A 22,244-nucleotide genomic window follows, 5' to 3' on the forward strand; every position below is an offset into this window, starting at 1 on the left:
TGACATTTTTTGACTCCAAACCATGACCCGCCGCCTGTCGCAGTCACCAAAAACGGCGGTGTCAACTTTTTCAAAGAATTCACCAAAAACCTGTCCAAATCCACTCCAAATGGCATAAAACATGCCCCTGAGTGACTTTGAGGTGAAAAAGTTGGAGCTGAAATTTTGACATTTTTTGACTCCAAACCATGACCCGCCTGTCGCAGTCACCAAAAACGGCGGTGTCAACTTTTTCAAAGAATTCACCAAACCTGTCCAAATCCACTCCAAATGGCATAAACATGCCCCTGAGTGACTTTGAGGTGAAAAAGTTGGAGCTGAAATTTTGACATTTTTTGACTCCAAACCATGACCCGCCGCCTGTCGCAGTCACCAAAAACGGCGGTGTCAACTTTTTCAAAGAATTCACCAAAAACCTGTCCAAATCCACTCCAAATCCAAATGGCATAAAACATGCCCCTGAGTGACTTTGAGGTGAAAAAGTTGGAGCTGAAATTTTGACATTTTTTGACTCCAAACCATGACCCGCCGCCTGTCGCAGTCACCAAAAACGGCGGTGTCAACTTTTTCAAAGAATTCACCAAAAACCTGTCCAAATCCACTCCAAATCCAAATGGCATAAAACATGCCCCTGAGTGACTTTGAGGTGAAAAAGTTGGAGCTGAAATTTTGACATTTTTTGACTCCAAACCATGACCCGCCGCCTGTCGCAGTCACCAAAAACGGCGGTGTCAACTTTTTCAAAGAATTCACCAAAAACCTGTCCAAATCCACTCCAAATGGCATAAAACATGCCCCTGAGTGACTTTGAGGTGAAAAAGTTGGAGCTGAAATTTTGACATTTTTTGACTCCAAACCATGACCCGCCGCCTGTCGCAGTCACCAAAACGGTGTCAACTTTTTCAAAGAATTCACCAAAAACCTGTCCAAATCCACTCCAAATGGCATAAAACATGCCCCTGAGTGACTTTGAGGTGAAAAAGTTGGAGCTGAAATTTTGACATTTTTTGACTCCAAACCATGACCCGCCGCCTGTCGCAGTCACCAAAAACGGCGGTGTCAACTTTTTCAAAGAATTCACCAAAAACCTGTCCAAATCCACTCCAAATGGCATAAAACATGCCCCTGAGTGACTTTGAGGTGAAAAAGTTGGAGCTGAAATTTTGACATTTTTTGACTCCAAACCATGACCCGCCGCCTGTCGCAGTCACCAAAAACGGCGGTGTCAACTTTTTCAAAGAATTCACCAAAAACCTGTCCAAATCCAAATCCAAATGGCATAAAACATGCCCCTGAGTGACTTTGAGGTGAAAAAGTTGGAGCTGAAATTTTGACATTTTTTGACTCCAAACCATGACCCGCCGCCTGTCGCAGTCACCAAAAACGGCGGTGTCAACTTTTTCAAAGAATTCACCAAAAACCTGTCCAAATCCACTCCAAATGGCATAAAACATGCCCCTGAGTGACTTTGAGGTGAAAAAGTTGGAGCTGAAATTTTGACATTTTTTGACTCCAAACCATGACCCGCCGCCTGTCGCAGTCACCAAAAACGGCGGTGTCAACTTTTTCAAAGAATTCACCAAAAACCTGTCCAAATCCACTCCAAATGGCATAAAACATGCCCCTGAGTGACTTTGAGGTGAAAAAGTTGGAGCTGAAATTTTGACATTTTTTGACTCCAAACCATGACCCGCCGCCTGTCGCAGTCACCAAAAACGGCGGTGTCAACTTTTTCAAAGAATTCACCAAAAACCTGTCCAAATCCACTCCAAATGGCATAAAACATGCCCCTGAGTGACTTTGAGGTGAAAAAGTTGGAGCTGAAATTTTGACATTTTTTGACTCCAAACCATGACCCGCCGCCTGTCGCAGTCACCAAAAACGGCGGTGTCAACTTTTTCAAAGAATTCACCAAAAACCTGTCCAAATCCACTCCAAATGGCATAAAACATGCCCCTGAGTGACTTTGAGGTGAAAAAGTTGGAGCTGAAATTTTGACATTTTTTGACTCCAAACCATGACCCGCCGCCTGTCGCAGTCACCAAAAACGGCGGTGTCAACTTTTTCAAAGAATTCACCAAAAACCTGTCCAAATCCACTCCAAACTCCAAATGGCATAAAACATGCCCCTGAGTGACTTTGAGGTGAAAAAGTTGGAGCTGAAATTTTGACATTTTTGACTCCAAACCATGACCCGCCGCCTGTCGCAGTCACCAAAAACGGCGGTGTCAACTTTTTCAAAGAATTCACCAAAAACCTGTCCAAATCCACTCCAAATGGCATAAAACATGCCCCTGAGTGACTTTGAGGTGAAAAAGTTGGAGCTGAAATTTTGACATTTTTTGACTCCAAACCATGACCCGCCGCCTGTCGCAGTCACCAAAAACGGCGGTGTCAACTTTTTCAAAGAATTCACCAAAAACCTGTCCAAATCCACTCCAAATGGCATAAAACATGCCCCTGAGTGACTTTGAGGTGAAAAAGTTGGAGCTGAAATTTTGACATTTTTTGACTCCAAACCATGACCCGCCGCCTGTCGCAGTCACCAAAAACGGCGGTGTCAACTTTTTCAAAGAATTCACCAAAAACCTGTCCAAATCCACTCCAAATGGCATAAAACATGCCCTGAGTGACTTTGAGGTGAAAAAGTTGGAGCTGAAATTTTGACATTTTTTGACTCCAAACCATGACCCGCCGCCTGTCGCAGTCACCAAAAACGGCGGTGTCAACTTTTTCAAAGAATTCACCAAAAACCTGTCCAAATCCACTCCAAATGGCATAAAACATGCCCCTGAGTGACTTTGAGGTGAAAAAGTTGGAGCTGAAATTTTGACATTTTTTGACTCCAAACCATGACCCGCCGCCTGTCGCAGTCACCAAAAACGGCGGTGTCAACTTTTTCAAAGAATTCACCAAAAACCTGTCCAAATCCACTCCAAATCCAAATGGCATAAAACATGCCCCTGAGTGACTTTGAGGTGAAAAAGTTGGAGCTGAAATTTTGACATTTTTTGACTCCAAACCATGACCCGCCGCCTGTCGCAGTCACCAAAAACGGCGGTGTCAACTTTTTCAAAGAATTCACCAAAAACCTGTCCAAATCCACTCCAAATGGCATAAAACATGCCCCTGAGTGACTTTGAGGTGAAAAAGTTGGAGCTGAAATTTTGACATTTTTTGACTCCAAACCATGACCCGCCGCCTGTCGCAGTCACCAAAAACGGCGGTGTCAACTTTTTCAAAGAATTCACCAAAAACCTGTCCAAATCCACTCCAAATGGCATAAAACATGCCCTGAGTGACTTTGAGGTGAAAAAGTTGGAGCTGAAATTTTGACATTTTTTGACTCCAAACCATGACCCGCCGCCTGTCGCAGTCACCAAAAACGGCGGTGTCAACTTTTTCAAAGAATTCACCAAAACCTGTCCAAATCCACTCCAAATCCAAATGGCATAAAACATGCCCCTGAGTGACTTTGAGGTGAAAAAGTTGGAGCTGAAATTTTGACATTTTTTGACTCCAAACCATGACCCGCCGCCTGTCGCAGTCACCAAAAACGGCGGTGTCAACTTTTTCAAAGAATTCACCAAAAACCTGTCCAAATCCACTCCAAATGGCATAAAACATGCCCCTGAGTGACTTTGAGGTGAAAAAGTTGGAGCTGAAATTTTGACATTTTTTGACTCCAAACCATGACCCGCCGCCTGTCGCAGTCACCAAAAACGGCGGTGTCAACTTTTTCAAAGAATTCACCAAAAACCTGTCCAAATCCACTCCAAATCCAAATGGCATAAAACATGCCCCTGAGTGACTTTGAGGTGAAAAAGTTGGAGCTGAAATTTTGACATTTTTTGACTCCAAACCATGACCCGCCGCCTGTCGCAGTCACCAAAAACGGCGGTGTCAACTTTTTCAAAGAATTCACCAAAAACCTGTCCAAATCCACTCCAAATGGCATAAAACATGCCCCTGAGTGACTTTGAGGTGAAAAAGTTGGAGCTGAAATTTTGACATTTTTTGACTCCAAACCATGACCCGCCGCCTGTCGCAGTCACCAAAAACGGCGGTGTCAACTTTTTCAAAGAATTCACCAAAAACCTGTCCAAATCCACTCCAAATGGCATAAAACATGCCCCTGAGTGACTTTGAGGTGAAAAAGTTGGAGCTGAAATTTTGACATTTTTTGACTCCAAACCATGACCCGCCGCCTGTCGCAGTCACCAAAAATGTCAACTTTTTCAAAGAATTCACCAAAAACCTGTCCAAATCCACTCCAAATGGCATAAAACATGCCCTGAGTGACTTTGAGGTGAAAAAGTTGGAGCTGAAATTTTGACATTTTTTGACTCCAAACCATGACCCGCCGCCTGTCGCAGTCACCAAAAACGGCGGTGTCAACTTTTTCAAAGAATTCACCAAAAACCTGTCCAAATCCACTCCAAATGGCATAAAACATGCCCCTGAGTGACTTTGAGGTGAAAAAGTTGGAGCTGAAATTTTGACATTTTTTGACTCCAAACCATGACCCGCCGCCTGTCGCAGTCACCAAAAACGGCGGTGTCAACTTTTTCAAAGAATTCACCAAAAACCTGTCCAAATCCACTCCAAATGGCATAAAACATGCCCCTGAGTGACTTTGAGGTGAAAAAGTTGGAGCTGAAATTTTGACATTTTTTGACTCCAAACCATGACCCGCCGCCTGTCGCAGTCACCAAAAACGGCGGTGTCAACTTTTTCAAAGAATTCACCAAAAACCTGTCCAAATCCACTCCAAATCCAAATGGCATAAAACATGCCCCTGAGTGACTTTGAGGTGAAAAAGTTGGAGCTGAAATTTTGACATTTTTTGACTCCAAACCATGACCCGCCGCCTGTCGCAGTCACCAAAAACGGCGGTGTCAACTTTTTCAAAGAATTCACCAAAAACCTGTCCAAATCCACTCCAAATGGCATAAAACATGCCCCTGAGTGACTTTGAGGTGAAAAAGTTGGAGCTGAAATTTTGACATTTTTGACTCCAAACCATGACCCGCCGCCTGTCGCAGTCACCAAAAACGGCGGTGTCAACTTTTTCAAAGAATTCACCAAAAACCCTGTCCAAATCCACTCCAAATGGCATAAAACATGCGCCCCTGAGTGACTTGAGGTGAAAAAGTTGGAGCTGAAATTTTGACATTTTTTGACTCCAAACCATGACCCGCCGCCTGTCGCAGTCACCAAAAACGGCGGTGTCAACTTTTTCAAAGAATTCACCAAAAACCTGTCCAAATCCACTCCAAATGGGCATAAAACATGCCCCTGAGTGGACTTTGAGGTGAAAAAGTTGGAGCTGAAATTTTGACATTTTTTGACTCCAAACCATGACCCGCCGCCTGTCGCAGTCACCAAAAACGGCGGTGTCAACTTTTTCAAAGAATTCACCAAAAACCTGTCCAAATCCCACTCCAAACCACTCCAAATGGCATAAAACATGCCCCTGAGTGACTTTGAGGTGAAAAAGTTGGAGCTGAAATTTTGACATTTTTTGACTCCAAACCATGACCCGCCGCCTGTCGCAGTCACCAAAAACGGCGGTGTCAACTTTTTCAAAGAATTCACCAAAAACCTGTCCAAATCCCACCTCCAAATGGCATAAAACATGCCCCTGAGTGACTTTGAGGTGAAAAAAGTTGGAGCTGAAATTTTGACATTTTTGACTCCAAACCATGACCCGCCGCCTGTCGCAGTCACCAAAAACGGCGGTGTCAACTTTTCAAAGAATTCACCAAAAAACCTGTCCAAATCCACTCCCAAATGGCATAAAACATGCCCCCTGAGTGACTTTGAGGTGAAAAAGTTGGAGCTGAAATTTTGACATTTTTTGACTCCAAACCATGACCCGCCGCCTGTCGCAGTCACCAAAAACGGCGGTGTCAACTTTTTCAAAGAATTCACCAAAAACCTGTCCAAATCCACTCCAAACATCAATGGCATAAAACATGCCCCTGAGTGACTTTGAGGTGAAAAAGTTGGAGCTGAAATTTTGACATTTTTTGACTCCAAACCATGACCCGCCGCCTGTCGCAGTCACCAAAAACGGCGGTGTCAACTTTTTCAAAGAATTCACCAAAAACCTGTCCAAATCCACTCCAAATGGCATAAAACATGCCCCTGAGTGACTTTGAGGTGAAAAAGTTGGAGCTGAAATTTTGACATTTTTTGACTCCAAACCATGACCCGCCGCCTGTCGCAGTCACCAAAAAACGGCGGTGTCAACTTTTTCAAAGAATTCACCAAAAACCTGTCCAAATCCACTCCCACAATGGCATAAAACATGCCCCTGAGTGACTTTGAGGTGAAAAAGTTGGAGCTGAAATTTTGACATTTTTTGACTCCAAACCATGACCCGCCGCCTGTCGCAGTCACCAAAAACGGCGGTGTCAACTTTTTCAAAGAATTCACCAAAAACCTGTCCAAATCCACTCCAAACCACTCCAAATGGCATAAAACATGCCCCTGAGTGACTTTGAGGTGAAAAAGTTGGAGCTGAAATTTTGACATTTTTTGACTCCAAACCATGACCCGCCGCCTGTCGCAGTCACCAAAAACGGCGGTGTCAACTTTTTCAAAGAATTCACCAAAAACCTGTCCAAATCCACTCCAAACACTCCAAATGGCATAAAACATGCCCCTGAGTGACTTTGAGGTGAAAAAGTTGGAGCTGAAATTTTGACATTTTTTGACTCCAAACCATGACCCGCCGCCTGTCGCAGTCACCAAAAACGGCGGTGTCAACTTTTTCAAAGAATTCACCAAAAAACCTGTCCAAATCCACTCCAAATGGCATAAAACATGCCCCTGAGTGACTTTGAGGTGAAAAAGTTGGAGCTGAAATTTTGACATTTTTTGACTCCAAACCGATGACCCGCCGCCTGTCGTCAGTCACCAAAAACGGCGGTGTCAACTTTTTCAAAGAATTCACCAAAAACCTGTCCAAATCCACTCCAAACCACTCCAAATGGCATAAAACATGCCCCTGAGTGACTTTGAGGTGAAAAAGTTGGAGCTGAAATTTTGACATTTTTTGACTCCAAACCATGACCCGCCGCCTGTCGCAGTCACCAAAAATCGGCGGTGTCAACTTTTTCAAAGAATTCACCAAAAACCTGTCCAAATCCACTCCAAACCACTCCAAATGGCATAAAACATGCCCCTGAGTGACTTTGAGGTGAAAAAGTTGGAGCTGAAATTTTGACATTTTTTGACTCCAAACCATGACCCGCCGCCTGTCGCAGTCACCAAAAACGGCGGTGTCAACTTTTTCAAAGAATTCACCAAAAACCTGTCCAAATCCACTCCAAACCACTCCAAATGGCATAAAACATGCCCCTGAGTGACTTTGAGGTGAAAAAGTTGGAGCTGAAATTTTTGACATTTTTTGACTCCAAACCATGACCCGCCGCCTGTCGCAGTCACCAAAAATGGCGGGCGTGGTTCAACTTTTTTCAAAGAATTCACCAAAAACCTGTCCAAATCCACTCCAAATGGCATAAAACATGCCCCTGAGTGACTTTGAGGTGAAAAGTTGGAGCTGAAATTTTGACATTTTTTGACTCCAAACCATGACCCGCCGCCTGTCGCAGTCACCAAAAAATGGCCGGTTGTCAACTTTTTCAAAGAAATCACCAAAAACCTGTCCAAATCCACTCCAAATGGCATAAAACATGCCACTGAGTGACTTTGAGGTGAAAAGTTGGAGCTGAAATTTTGAATTTTTTGACTCCAAACCATGACCCGCCGCCTGTCGCAGTCACCAAAACGGCGGGTGTCAACTTTTTCAAAGAATTCACCAAAAACCTGTCCAAATCCACTCCAAATGGCATAAAACACGCCCTGAGTGACTTTGAGGTGAAAAAGTGGAGCTGAAATTTTGACATTTTTTGACTCCAAACCATGACCCGCCGCCTGTCTCAGTCACCAAAAACGGCGGTGTCAACTTTTTCAAAGAATTCACCAAAAACCTGTCCAAATCCACTCCCAAATGGCATAAAACATGCCCCTGAGTGACTTTGAGGTGAAAAGTTGGAGCTGAAATTTTGACATTTTTTGACTCCAAACCATGACCCGCCGCCTGTCGCAGTCACCAAAAAATCGGCGGTGTCAACTTTTTCAAAGAATTCACCAAAAACCTGTCCAAATCCACTCCAAATGGCATAAAACATGCCCCTGAGTGACTTTGAGGTGAAAAAGTTGGAGCTGAAATTTTGACATTTTTTGACTCCAAACCATGACCCGCCGCCTGTCGCAGTCACCAAAAACGGCGGTGTCAACTTTTTCAAAGAATTCACCAAAAACCTGTCCAAATCCACTCCAAATGGCATAAAACATGCCCCTGAGTGACTTTGAGGTGAAAAAGTTGGAGCTGAAATTTTGACATTTTTTGACTCCAAACCATGACCCGCCGCCTGTCGCAGTCACCAAAAACGGCGGTGTCAACTTTTTCAAAGAATTCACCAAAAACCTGTCCAAATCCACTCCAAACCACTCCAAATGGCATAAAACATGCCCCTGAGTGACTTTGAGGTGAAAAAGTTGGAGCTGAAATTTTGACATTTTTTGACTCCAAACCATGACCCGCCGCCTGTCGCAGTCACCAAAAACGGCGGTGTCAACTTTTTCAAAGAATTCACCAAAAACCTGTCCAAATCATCCACTCCAAATGGCATAAAACATGCCCCTGAGTGACTTTGAGGTGAAAAAGTTGGAGCTGAAATTTTGACATTTTTTGACTCCAAACCATGACCCGCCGCCTGTCGCAGTCACCAAAAACGGCGGTGTCAACTTTTTCAAAGAATTCACCAAAAACCTGTCCAAATCCACTCCAAATGGCATAAAACATGCCCCTGAGTGACTTTGAGGTGAAAAAGTTGGAGCTGAAATTTTGACATTTTTTGACTCCAAACCATGACCCGCCGCCTGTCGCAGTCACCAAAAACGGCGGTGTCAACTTTTTCAAAGAATTCACCAAAAACCTGTCCAAATCCACTCCAAATGGCATAAAACATGCCCCTGAGTGACTTTGAGGTGAAAAAGTTGGAGCTGAAATTTTGACATTTTTTGACTCCAAACCATGACCCGCCGCCTGTCGCAGTCACCAAAAACGGCGGTGTCAACTTTTTCAAAGAATTCACCAAAAACCTGTCCAAATCCACTCCACCAAATGGCATAAAACATGCCCCTGAGTGACTTTGAGGTGAAAAAGTTGGAGCTGAAATTTTGACATTTTTTGACTCCAAACCATGACCCGCCGCCTGTCGCAGTCACCAAAAACGGCGGTGTCAACTTTTTCAAAGAATTCACCAAAAACCTGTCCAAATCCACTCCAACCACTCCAAATGGCATAAAACATGCCCCTGAGTGACTTTGAGGTGAAAAAGTTGGAGCTGAAATTTTGACATTTTTTGACTCCAAACCATGACCCGCCGCCTGTCGCAGTCACCAAAAACGGCGGTGTCAACTTTTTCAAAGAATTCACCAAAAACCTGTCCAAATCCACTCCAACACTCAAATGGCATAAAACATGCCCCTGAGTGACTTTGAGGTGAAAAAGTTGGAGCTGAAATTTTGACATTTTTTGACTCCAAACCATGACCCGCCGCCTGTCGCAGTCACCAAAAACGGCGGTGTCAACTTTTTCAAAGAATTCACCAAAAACCTGTCCAAATCCACCACTCCAAATGGCATAAAACATGCCCCTGAGTGACTTTGAGGTGAAAAAGTTGGAGCTGAAATTTTGACATTTTTTGACTCCAAACCATGACCCGCCGCCTGTCGCAGTCACCAAAAACGGCGGTGTCAACTTTTTCAAAGAATTCACCAAAAACCTGTCCAAATCCACTCCAAACCACTCCAAATGGCATAAAACATGCCCCTGAGTGACTTTGAGGTGAAAAAGTTGGAGCTGAAATTTTGACATTTTTTGACTCCAAACCATGACCCGCGCCTGTCGCAGTCACCAAAAACGGCGGTGTCAACTTTTTCAAAGAATTCACCAAAAACCTGTCCAAATCCACTCCAAATGGCATAAAACATGCCCCTGAGTGACTTTGAGGTGAAAAAGTTGGAGCTGAAATTTTGACATTTTTTGACTCCAAACCATGACCCGCCGCCTGTCGCAGTCACCAAAAACGGCGGTGTCAACTTTTTCAAAGAATCCACCAAAAACCTGTCCAAATCCACTCCAAATGGCATAAAACATGCCCCTGAGTGACTTTGAGGTGAAAAAGTTGGAGCTGAAATTTTGACATTTTTTGACTCCAAACCATGACCCGCCGCCTGTCGCAGTCACCAAAAACGGCGGTGTCAACTTTTTCAAAGAATTCACCAAAAACCTGTCCAAATCCACTCCAAACCACTCCAAATGGCATAAAACATGCCCCTGAGTGACTTTGAGGTGAAAAAGTTGGAGCTGAAATTTTGACATTTTTTGACTCCAAACCATGACCCGCCGCCTGTCGCAGTCACCAAAAACGGCGGTGTCAACTTTTTCAAAGAATTCACCAAAAACCTGTCCAAATCCACTCCAAATGGCATAAAACATGCCCCTGAGTGACTTTGAGGTGAAAAAGTTGGAGCTGAAATTTTGACATTTTTTGACTCCAAACCATGACCCGCCGCCTGTCGCAGTCACCAAAAACGGCGGTGTCAACTTTTTCAAAGAATTCACCAAAAACCTGTCCAAATCCACTCCAAACCACTCCAAATGGCATAAAACATGCCCCTGAGTGACTTTGAGGTGAAAAAGTTGGAGCTGAAATTTTGACATTTTTTGACTCCAAACCATGACCCGCCGCCTGTCGCAGTCACCAAAAACGGCGGTGTCAACTTTTTCAAAGAATTCACCAAAAACCTGTCCAAATCCACTCCAAACCACTCCAAATGGCATAAAACATGCCCCTGAGTGACTTTGAGGTGAAAAAGTTGGAGCTGAAATTTTGACATTTTTTGACTCCAAACCATGACCGCCGCCCTGTCGCAGTCACCAAAAATGTCAACTTTTTCAAAGAATTCACCAAAAACCTGTCCAAATCCACTCCAAATGGCATAAAACATGCCCCTGAGTGACTTTGAGGTGAAAAAGTTGGAGCTGAAATTTTGACATTTTTTGACTCCAAACCATGACCCGCCGCCTGTCGCAGTCACCAAAAATGGCGGTGTCAACTTTTTCAAAGAATTCACCAAAAACCTGTCCAAATCCACTCCAAATGGCATAAAACATGCCCCTGAGTGACTTTGAGGTGAAAAAGTTGGAGCTGAAATTTTGACATTTTTTGACTCCAAACCATGACCCGCCGCCTGTCGCAGTCACCAAAAACGGCGGTGTCAACTTTTTCAAAGAATTCACCAAAAACCTGTCCAAATCCACTCCAAATCCAAATGGCATAAAACATGCCCCTGAGTGACTTTGAGGTGAAAAAGTTGGAGCTGAAATTTTGACATTTTTTGACTCCAAACCATGACCCGCCGCCTGTCGCAGTCACCAAAAACAGCAGTGTCTTTTTCAAAGAATTCACCAAAAACCTGTCCAAATCCACTCCAACCACTCCAAATGGCATAAAACATGCCCCTGAGTGACTTTGAGGTGAAAAAGTTGGAGCTGAAATTTTGACATTTTTTGACTCCAAACCATGACCCGCCTGCCTGTCGCAGTCACCAAAAACGGCGGTGTCAACTTTTTCAAAGAAATTACCTAAAAAAGAAATTCGCTCCAAATGACATAAGACATCACCCTAAGTGATTCTGATTTGAAAAATTAGATCCTGAAAGTTATATATTTTTTCAAGACAAACGATGACTCGCTCCCAGCATTGTACACTCTACCCATTATTTCATCCCTGTCATTTGAGCTTCTCAGCATACAGGACTAAAGAACTGTTGAGAAAAATATTTCACAGATTAAGTGACATCATTAATGATGCAGATAATCACCTAAATAACATTTCCTCATGAAGACTGGAAACTCAGCAAATTGTCCATGTTTGTTTAACTACTGTGCATTTCACAAAGCCTGTCTGAGCATACCAGTGTTGTGTTTTGTTGTTAGCATGATAACTAAAAGCATGAACAAGACATACCAAACAAATTAGGAAATGAGCAATGATTTTACTTGATGTCCAACACATTAGTGTACATGTCCTTCAGATACTAATACAGATTTAAAATGGAGTCATAGTACACAAATACCCACTTCAGGAGAATCATCATCAGAAATATGGTTACAGAATGTCCTCCCCATTATGTTGTGGTTGCATTTTCCCCGCAGGTGGGTGTCCAGTTTGTGTTGCGTCGAGGGGTGCCGAGTCTGCTGGCAGTGAAGAATTAAGCAATTTGAGGGATGTGGGTGGATGCATCTGTTGCTGGTTAGGTGGTACATAGTTTATGCAAAAGTTTGCAGGACTTGGTTTCCAAGAAGATGCACCTTGTCTGGTTAAAAATTTTCATTAATGGCCGTAGTTTGTGTTTAGTCAGCTGAGTTGTGCAATGTTGGCATGACACTTTGGAGAGAGGTTTGCAGACTTGTGGGGGCTGGCGGTTAGGAGGTTAAGGCAGTGTGCAGGGTTTGGTGAGCTTAGGTGAGGCCACCACAATCAAAGCTTCCTGAAGGTTGGATATCTGACACACAAAAATACAATTAATTAGTATAAAGCAACCAAGGAATACAAAGAAGTGGATAATATATCTGAGAAAACACACCTAAAGCCATCAATCACGTAGCACAGGCGCATCACCATCAAGGAGGGTTTGGTACAGCCTAGTCTTCCTCTTCTTCCAGTCCAGGAGAACTTCCCTGGGTCATGGCTTCCCTCACGGACTTTTCTTGGATCACAGTAAACTGCTGAACTGACTGCAACCTTCATCACCATATGGGGTTGGGCATCCTCCAACTATTCATCCAAAACATTACAATGAGCAACATTCTTGTTCCTGTAATTTATCTAACAATGCCTAAGTAAGGCCAGCCTTTTAAGCACAAGTATTAAATCTTGTATTAGGGAGCTTACTTCAAAGATTGGTACCAATTGGTATCTGAATGAAACTGATAGGACCCTTGAGACAGGGCTGAATTGTCAGAACTGAATAAGAGTGTGTGAGTGCCACAGCTGACCTTTTTGTTTGGGATTTTGATGTCGGGAATTCACTTATTTTTGAGAAAACTCCCTAATGTCCTTTCCCTGGGTCATGCTGGGCCAAATACTTAAGATTACAATATAGCTGGTTTTACATGTGACGTTACCTAGCTCCTGAATCTAGATGCCCTTAGGCTCAGTACATCTAGGTTTGTCACTTGAATGACCAAAACCTTCACCTTTTGTTTGACTAGTTTGCAATTCAACATGTCTATAGACCCAAAACACACAGCTGGCAACCTGCTAAGATGACCAAGCAGGATTTGACACATCTGAGCTACATGCTGGATGGTTTGACAGCATCTGAAACTCCCACACACACACACACCTTTCCAACATCAGCTAACAGGTGCCTGTGTTGCCCATCATCTGATCATCTGTAGCTTTCCAGAATCAACAATCTGACTGACATGCGTCACACCATGACTGGCTGGCTTGAAGATTCATTCAGGACAAAGCTTAATCTAGTGTCCCGATTTGCTACACAGGAAACTGCTATAACCCAGCTATCTAAACAAAGTTCCCCATTAGCTCCCAAATCTGCAGCCTGCCTAAAGTTCCTCTCTCTCTACACCAACCCTCATTTAGCTACACATCCAACAATCCCACTACATTTTGCCCCAGGTTTCCTTTTCTCATCATGCAGCTTTCCAACATTCAACTGCTGCGGTTGTCACAGCTGCAAAGGGAGCAGTTTCCTAATTTGGCATTCAAATCAAATCCCACTTCGTCATCTTCGCAGGTTACCAGCCACATGTCTTGGACCTGTAGAAAGACAATGATATGCAAATTGGTCAAATAAAAAGACAAAATAATCAAACACTATATAGTTGAGTACAAGGTTTTCAGTATCTAAATGACAAAGGGGTGGGTGTGTGTGTGTGTGTGTGTGTGTGTGTGTGTGTGTGTGTGTGTGTGTGGTAGTAGGACTTGTTGTGCATGACATTTGTGATTCTGAAGCAGTTATCTTTTGTTTTTGAATAATAGTAAGAAAAAAAAGTATACGGAATACGAAGGGCAACGGGAGGGTTAACACTAGAGCTGTCTCCTGTAAATATCTCCTCCCACCTTAACAATACCAGTATTTCATTTACCACAAGTGCTCTCCCTGCAGAATCTGTCTCCAATTACAAACAAAATCTAGGAGTTCCAATTCTATCCTCTGCCTGCCCCACGACAACACCAACACCTTCTCTAGAATTTAGCTCACAATATTAATTTTCTAGTTCAAGTATGTCAGTATCAGTTCACTGAGTAAGACCAAATTGTAAAGCATGGCGACAAATTGATACACCTGACACATAAGTTTGGTTTTCATAGCCATTATTGCTGTCAACCTCATCACCAGTAGATTGAAAATTAAAGAAATATACCCAAATCGAGTGTCTAGAAGTTTCATCGATTCCTATCCGTGTTGTCTTTCTGCCAGGTTTACTCCCTCCCAGAGAGCCTAAATGCACTACTGTCCGGTAACCATCAACCAAGCAAATAAAAAGGACAATTCCATGTATGTGTGAAACTGCCCAGTTTATCTTGTGTCAGTTGACACAGTGCATCTCATCAGCAGCTGGTGAGACCGTACCCTAGCTGCGTAACACTTCACTGCTGGGAGGCCTCCCAATGTCGTGCATATAAATACAGACACAAAACTGAACAACGCCAGACCTTCTTGAACTCAAGGTTTTACTTGGGTCTCCAGTTGGAATTAAATTTGTCAGAACAAGACAGCCTTTAACTTCAAAATCCAATTATGTGTACAGTACAATGAATATAAAATTTGGTATCAACATTTTCCAATGAATCTATATCAACCTACACCATCTGAACATGGAATAATGGAATCAGGTAAAACAACCCCACTTATGGAACTGGCAATTATTTGTTTTATATCAACAGCAACTACACAACTAACAAAGTTTAGGTGGTACATAATGCTCTGTAAATGAACTCTTGACACAAACATTTTACTTCACAGAACAGAGTTGCTTAAATACCACAGTCTGATCAGTTAGTTTGTGTAACTGTGTGGTAGGCCTACTTTTTTTTAAATTACATCATAACACAAACTAAAAGATTGAGGCAGTGGTTATCCAGCAAATCTGCATTATGCTTGGGAAAATAGATGTTTGTTAGTTGAGTCTGGTAGTGATATATAATGATGTTTCTGGTTCAAAAGGGTTTTACTCTTTTAATAAAAGGGCTGCTCTGTAGGAATCCTATGCATAATGTTGTCAGACAAAGCACTTTAGTAGACATACTTTTTTTGCACAAATGCTCAGGTGGATTACAATGCAGCAGCTGTACTCAATCCCACCTGTGTAGGCCTCTTGTTTGATTGCCTCAGCTGTTACATAGTTGCGAGATTAATAACATGATTGAATATATTAACCAATAAACCCTTTCAGGTTATATTCACCTATAATAAATACATAAATAAATAAATAAATAAATAAGTAGGCAAATCAAACAAAGCAGTTTATGATCTTACGCTTAAGGCCTGTCAAATTGCGCTTGAACAACTGAAACAGGCCCACAAAAGCATCATCTCTCTCTGAATTTAATCTGTTCATAACTAATAAAGGTTAACAGCATTGGAGATTAATCCCATGTCCCCCTGAGGGACCACACACCACTCAGACTTTTTATTGTCTAAAACCAGTGAATTTGTATTTAAATATGGGCGCTTAATAAAATCAGGACGTAACATGCTGCAAAAGCTTGCATTCCCACAGGGCAGTGAAGTTAAACATCTTACTCTAAACAAACACGAGAAGTTACAAGCTTTCCGAGCCTGACACCTGCCGGCAGTGACATTAACGCCACGCTAACTCGCGGGTAAATTAGAGGCATATCTTACCTTTCTGAATGAGCTCCGAGCTGCTCCTGTTATTGGAAGTGATCGTGCCGGTGTCTCTTAACTTTCAGAAACGTTTGCAGACAATGGCAGTTTCGCCGTCAAGCCCCCGGGATTTTAAATTTCGACCCCGCCGTGACGCCTCCGCCACCGTGCCGAACTCGCCACGGTGTGCCAATCTCGGCGTCTGACGTCAGCTTTATAGTCAAGGCGCATGCGCATACGGTGGGTTGTAAAAACCAAAACGTTCCCCCTATAGAAATGTTGGGTGCCTCGTCAAACTTTAAAAGATTTGAAAGATTTTGAAAGATTACATTTTACAACAATTTTAAACTTAGTTTTAGTCACTTACTAAAAATTTTAAGCAATAATGTCAAAAGATAAACATACAGTATGGAGACAAGTATAATTTACTGTAGATGAATAAATAACCGGCAAAACTTAAAAACATTTAGATTTTATTTTAGTTTGCTTTGTAATTGTTGCACTTTTTAATTTTATTCTTTTGTAGTAATAGCAAATTTATATGGCTTAGTTCTATCAATCACATTATTGATAACAAACGTTCATTGATAGTAAGCCATTGGTGCTGCTTCCTGCAGCTCCACCCACAGAGGCTAATAAGGCCTTAGCTAGCTGTTTTTGGGCAGCACAGTTAAGGATTACATATGGGGTTACATGCCCAAAATTGTGAAAGCAAAATTACCAAACAATACTGGAATCATTAATTTAAAAAAAATCTGGAATACTGGAATCATTAATTTAAAAAAAATCTAATATTTCTAATTTATCATTTTCAGGGTTTCAGATTAAATGAGTCTAAAGTCTGCCTGGCATATGTGCCCCCTGGCAACTGCAGTGAATTCTATTTTATTTGTCTTTTACACTATGAACAACATGAACTCCTAAGATTTGGAACTACAGTTCCCATAATTGGGGGGCTTTTGGAAGGGGGACAAGGGAGGAGTCAGATTATCTTGCTTGGTCTGCTAAAAGCTAAAAGCTAAAGTTGGATCTGACACGTAAGAGAGTTCCTCTAATATCACTAGACCTCCCTGCAACCCAGCAGAGTTTTACTGTTACAGTGGATGCAGAAGTAAAAGGAGGGAGAGAGCCTTCAACTTTAATTCTGTGAGGATACACAGTGCAGTTCCATATTGTGACAAGTAGCATATTTTCTATTCTTTTGGCTTCACTCTCAGACATTGAAATGTGTAATGGAAAGTAATGACTATGGGTTAAGTACTTTCTCATCTTTGTTTAGCAAAGCCAGTGCTTTATCACAAGTCTAATATGCTGCAGCCAGCAAAACAACCATTTACAGACTGCAGTATATCATGGCTGAGGGTGTGGATAAAAATGAGATACATGTTGGGTTCCTGTGCTGGCAGCAGGTGGTGCTGTTGTCAAACCAAAGACATGTTGATATTACTGTACCAGTGGTTATTTTTAGGATTAAGATAAGAACAAGATGTAGCTGCAGGATCCTAAACACAGTGCCCAAATGTAGACTGATAAAAAAAAGTGAATTAAAATGTCAAAGACCAAGGTTTACCAGTTTTGGAAAACATTAAAAATTATGCAAATTCAAGTTTCCCCAGTCTTCCAACGATCTTTTAAATGTAGTAATCTATTTATTGTTTAAAAAATATATTTCTAGATCATTGAGAAAGCATGGAATCTTATTTATATATATATATATATATATATATATATATATATATATATATATATATACACACAAACATATATATATATATATATATATATGGATATATATATATATCCTACCACACTGAGAAAATTGTCTGTCATACATGTTTATTACAGAGTGCAGAATCATACATAAAGATGCAGAGATAAGCTGAGTCAGTCAGTACAGTTGCAGTCATGACAATGTTATCACGTTTCTGTCCACACACCACCATCATAAGTTTTTCCAAATGTTCAAAATGTAAGTATGGCACATTGTTTCTATTAACTGTAAATTGTCTGTGAGTCTCACAGGAAAAGACACCAGGAGACATTTCAGTGGTTTTCATTACTGTGTTAAGCCTATGAAGAAGACATGAATGACTTTGAAGATCTTGACCTTATCAAAATGTAATAATGCACCATTATATTTAAATACACTAACATGCAATATTACAATTTCACACAGTATCACAATAACAACTATATACAAGAGGAGCCAGATACTCTGGTCTGGCCTGAATCGCTGCTTTTTAAAGCAGAACAGACTCAGTCATTTTCCCACATGCTGCGCCCCCCCCCCATGTTACAATTTCCAGACCTTTAAAAAAAAATCCATACAGTTAAGTACGATGAACTTTGGCCCAGAGTGGTGAGACGCACTATAGCTTTATAAACAGCTATAACAAGTAAATAAATGTGTGATTAAAATGCGTGTGTGTTTGCTCTTTAGGTTCAGCCTTACTGTCCCAGAGCGGTGATGAGGTCCTGCAGTGGCTCGGTGTCTTCGGGCTCCAGCAGCGAGTGCTGCCGACAGAAAAGTGTGAGGTGCGAGAAGAGTGTGTTGAGGTGTGCGTGCAGCCCCAGGGCAAGTGTCTCTCTGTAGTGAGACCAGTAAATGTGAGCCAGGGTCCTAAACAACAGCAAAAAAACTTTCTGGACCAGAAAGACAAAGCCTGTTGGAAACACCGAACCTGGGAAAGAGGGAAGAGATAATGGCTTTAACGCTGCAAATGGAATATGATGTGGACTAATCTAACATAGATGATATATTTGCATTTACCTGCTTTTGTGGGGAACACGTCTTCATCAGTGAGTAGGTCCTGAATGTATGACATGGCATAGTCGAAGTAAAGCGGAGCAGAGCACTTCAGCTTCCTTCCATGGTCGTCAGTCCAGACATAAACCCTGACAACACCAACACACAGGGTCATCAAAACTAACTGGCTACCTTTAATAGTAAACTTTGATTTACTACTTCTCAACATAATAACACTCTTTGATGGTTACAACCCCTTAATAATAATAATAAATCAAATTTCTATAGTGCTTTTCAAGACACTCAAAGACGCTTAACAATATAACAAAGCCTTTGTTATGTAAAAGCAGAAGTGTCTATGAAATGTATAACAATTAATTGATCCCTGTTAAAGAGTCAGTTCACCCAGGTCATAAGGGCTTTGACACCTTCACAGGCTCCTCAAAAGTCCTGCAATGATTACACTGCATTGCCTTGGATTGAATAGATTTTATTTTTGCTGTCCATAGTTTCAAAAACTGATATAAGAAGCACTCAACAGCAGCATTTCTTTCCAAAAACATCACTCTGGTTTATTCAGGATCATCCACAGCCCACTCTGTCAGCATTTTATATTGAAACCATTTCTTTATATTGTTTACTGCGGGTCTGTAGATGGAGCTTGGCAAATTAAACTGCTTGACAGAATACCACTAGGAGAAAGATAGAAAAAAGATTTTTCCCTTGTGATCTGGGCAAACATACCCTTTAAGAATGTGCACTATAACTCTCAATAACTTACGTGTTGCCAGGTCCACACGCAGTTGGGCAGGTGCTGGGAGTGCAGAACTCAGACAGCGCACTGGAGAACAGGTTTATATGCTTGAAAAATGCCACCGCTGAAAGAAATCGATAGAGGAAAATTACATCTTGTATTTATTCCTATTTCTGTCTTTTGGCAGTGTGTGTGGGAGGATAAGGACCAGAGGAAAGAGGAAACACAAGTTTAATGTGGTCCACTCACTGTTGCTGGCAAGCCACTCAGCCTTGTCGACGCCTGGCGGCAGAGCTGTGAGGGTGATCATGTCTGTGTGTGTGATCTGCTGGCACGCGTACTGCTGCTGCAGATATGGGCGCTCCTCCAGATTATTGTTATTAATTCCCCTTGGGAGGACAGTACAGAGTTAATGAAGCAGGAGGCAGAGAGGGAAAGACAGAGAGACAGAAAATATTGCTGTGTAAAACAATCGATAGGTCAGTGGATTAATTAATCCTGCTGCACTCAGTAGATAACACGTTTTACAGTCTGTGATGCTCTCATCTGTCTTGCCCTCTGTAGCCAGCACACACACACACACACGCAAACACTGCCGTAACTGCAGACCTGAACGTCCAATAAACCAGCAGTTTATGTAATGAAGGCAGTCAATTCAGAGCCAGAGTAATTACTGTTAATGAAGCCCACTGCTGCAGTGGTCATTGCTGCAAAGCAAATAACCAAAAGGTCTGACATTAGGCAACAGAGCTGAGGCCTGCTGGCTTTACCAAAACTCACTTTCTTTCATCAGTTCATATACTTACTGATAAGCTAAAGGTGGTGCTTTATAATCAGTAACACAGGACTGGCGGTTTGGGAACTTGTGATAAATATAGAGAGTGAGCGGAGGAAATGACTGATGTTTGCAAATGCCAGTGTGTACTGGAAAGTCAAACTTGGCAGCACAATTTGACTTCATGCAAAACAGGAAGGGCACTTTGACACAGGTAGTATGCTCTAAAACATTTAAGCAGACAGAGTAAAGACGCTGCACTGGATTTAACATTGAACATTTCAAAGTGTAGTGGAGTCAGGCAGCTGCCAGGCTCGGTTTTTAGATGTCAACCCACACAGCAGCTGAGAGTTGACTCAGTGTGACCTTGCCCACTGTGATAAGGGAAACACTGTGCTCTCTGTGGGGTTTCACTCCCCCCTGGTGTGAATATGTGTGTGTGTGCATGCAAGGACAGGGCAGGGAGAATTAGTTTAATGGCTTAAACAGCAGGTCTTTGTCTAAAAGTAAAGGTCAGAGGAGGTAGAGAGGGAGGACGAGTAGAGAGGAATGTAAACATTAAGTGTATACAGGTACAGTAGTGCAAACCCTAACCATGACGAACTTCTCTAATGTCCACAGGAACTTCTTTTGTTAACATCCTGCTCTGCTCCAGCTCAGTGGTATTAGCTCGGTTACCGCCTCTTGGCTACCAGTTGTCAGCACACAAACACAATGAACCCGGGGCTACTTGTAATGTTGTGTTTGTGTGTAAACATACTCCTCCTGTGACCCTGCTCTCCTGCTCCCAGCCTGTGTGTTTACCTTTACCTTTGCCGTGAGGGTGAGATAAACAGCCCTTGTCAGTACGCCCCAGCTGGTTCAAAAAAGATTCATCCCAGAGCAAACATTTGCATAGTAACTGATAAAACCTGCTTTGACGTAGTCTTAGTTCAAACTACTTCTTTACATGTGTTCCCACTGTTAGAGGAATCCACCTTCACTGATGCCATCAGACAAATATGTAACACACACACATACACACACTCTTATCTGGAGAACATTCCTCAGTAAACCATGTGCAGCCAGCTTTGTAGTCATGTTTCTTCCACACAATCCATAACTACAGCTTTCTTTTTTAGATGAATTTGTCAGACTGATCTGTCAGACTACAGCAGTATATAAAGGTTACTACATAAAGATGGAAAAGCAAATGCAAAATACTGAGCTTATATCCAGGCAGGGAACTGAAACATGATGTTGAGAGTTAAAGGAAAATAAATACAACTTACAGTTTTTCACTGCTGATGTCAGAGGGCTGAAGAGTCTTGCCGTCCGCCTCCGTAGCTGAGGGGTAACTATGGCAACCCCCCATGGCGTAAAGCTAAGACCAGAGCTGTGGGTCGTGCCAGCCCCACTTTTCCATCCCAAACATGCTCACTTCTACACACTACAGGCAGCATATGGCAGCACGAACATTTCTCAGCTCACAAACGGATCCATGCAGCTGACAAACACATTCACACAAGGCCCCCCCCGCCCCCCTTTTTTTCCACCCCAAAGTTTTCCAAAACACACACACAAAAGTAGTCCAGGAGTTGAGGATTGTCTCCTGTGCTGAAAGTGAAGCTCCCCAGCTGTCTGCCTCTCCTTTCGCTCCACTGATCCAGTGTCAGTGTGTATATGTCTCCTTTGTCTGGAGTCCCACACCCCACAGGCTCCTCCTCTCAGCTCCAAGCGGACAGGCAGGTTTCACCACAACCCATTAAAGTACAAAACACAACTCCGCCTTCTTCCCCCTTTCCACCCTCTGCATACACACACAAACACATACACACTTCTCCACATGTATGCACTCCCTACAGAGGTAGCAGGCAGGTGCAGATGACAAACTAAAAGGTGGTTTTCCTCTGTGTACATATAAAGAGATGAAAAGGAGGGAGGAGAACAACAAAAGTAAAGAAAGGAGGCAGCGCAGCAGCAGG

At 42.5% G+C, this 22,244-nt stretch overlaps 1 protein-coding gene and 1 long non-coding RNA gene across 2 annotated transcripts; both read right to left on the minus strand.

Moving 5' to 3' along the window:
* Positions 1–11,908: 11,908 nt before the first annotated feature.
* Positions 11,909–16,276, minus strand: LOC108875190 (uncharacterized). Its single transcript, XR_001959825.2, has 3 exons — positions 16,024–16,276; positions 12,733–12,923; positions 11,909–12,651 (listed from the first exon to the last, which is right to left on the minus strand). It is a non-coding gene; the product is annotated as an uncharacterized LOC108875190 (long non-coding RNA).
* Positions 16,277–17,824: 1,548 nt separating this feature from the next.
* Positions 17,825–21,935, minus strand: LOC108875179 (MOB kinase activator 2). The gene is made up of 5 exons (XM_018663925.2): positions 21,552–21,935; positions 19,755–19,894; positions 19,533–19,629; positions 18,776–18,900; positions 17,825–18,686 (listed from the first exon to the last, which is right to left on the minus strand). The coding sequence occupies exons 1-5, from the start codon at positions 21,632–21,634 to the stop codon at positions 18,454–18,456; spliced, it is 678 nt and encodes a 225-aa protein (XP_018519441.1). The 5' UTR covers positions 21,635–21,935; the 3' UTR covers positions 17,825–18,453.
* Positions 21,936–22,244: the final 309 nt, after the last annotated feature.

The sequence above is a fragment of the Lates calcarifer genome, linkage group LG10 (genome assembly GCF_001640805.2).
Source record: "Lates calcarifer isolate ASB-BC8 linkage group LG10, TLL_Latcal_v3, whole genome shotgun sequence".
Classification (NCBI taxonomy): Eukaryota; Metazoa; Chordata; class Actinopteri; family Centropomidae; genus Lates; species Lates calcarifer.

Coding starts and splice junctions, on each gene's coding strand:
- LOC108875179 (XM_018663925.2), bottom strand. CDS start 21,634: ATGGGGGGTTGCCATAGTTACCCCTCAGCTACGGAGGCGGACGGCAAG. Junction 18,901..19,532: donor GCGTGTGGACCTGGCAACAC/GTAAGTTATTGA, acceptor TGGTGTTGTCAG/GGTTTATGTCTGGACTGACG. Junction 18,687..18,775: donor CGTGTTCCCCACAAAAGCAG/GTAAATGCAAAT, acceptor CCTCTTTCCCAG/GTTCGGTGTTTCCAACAGGC.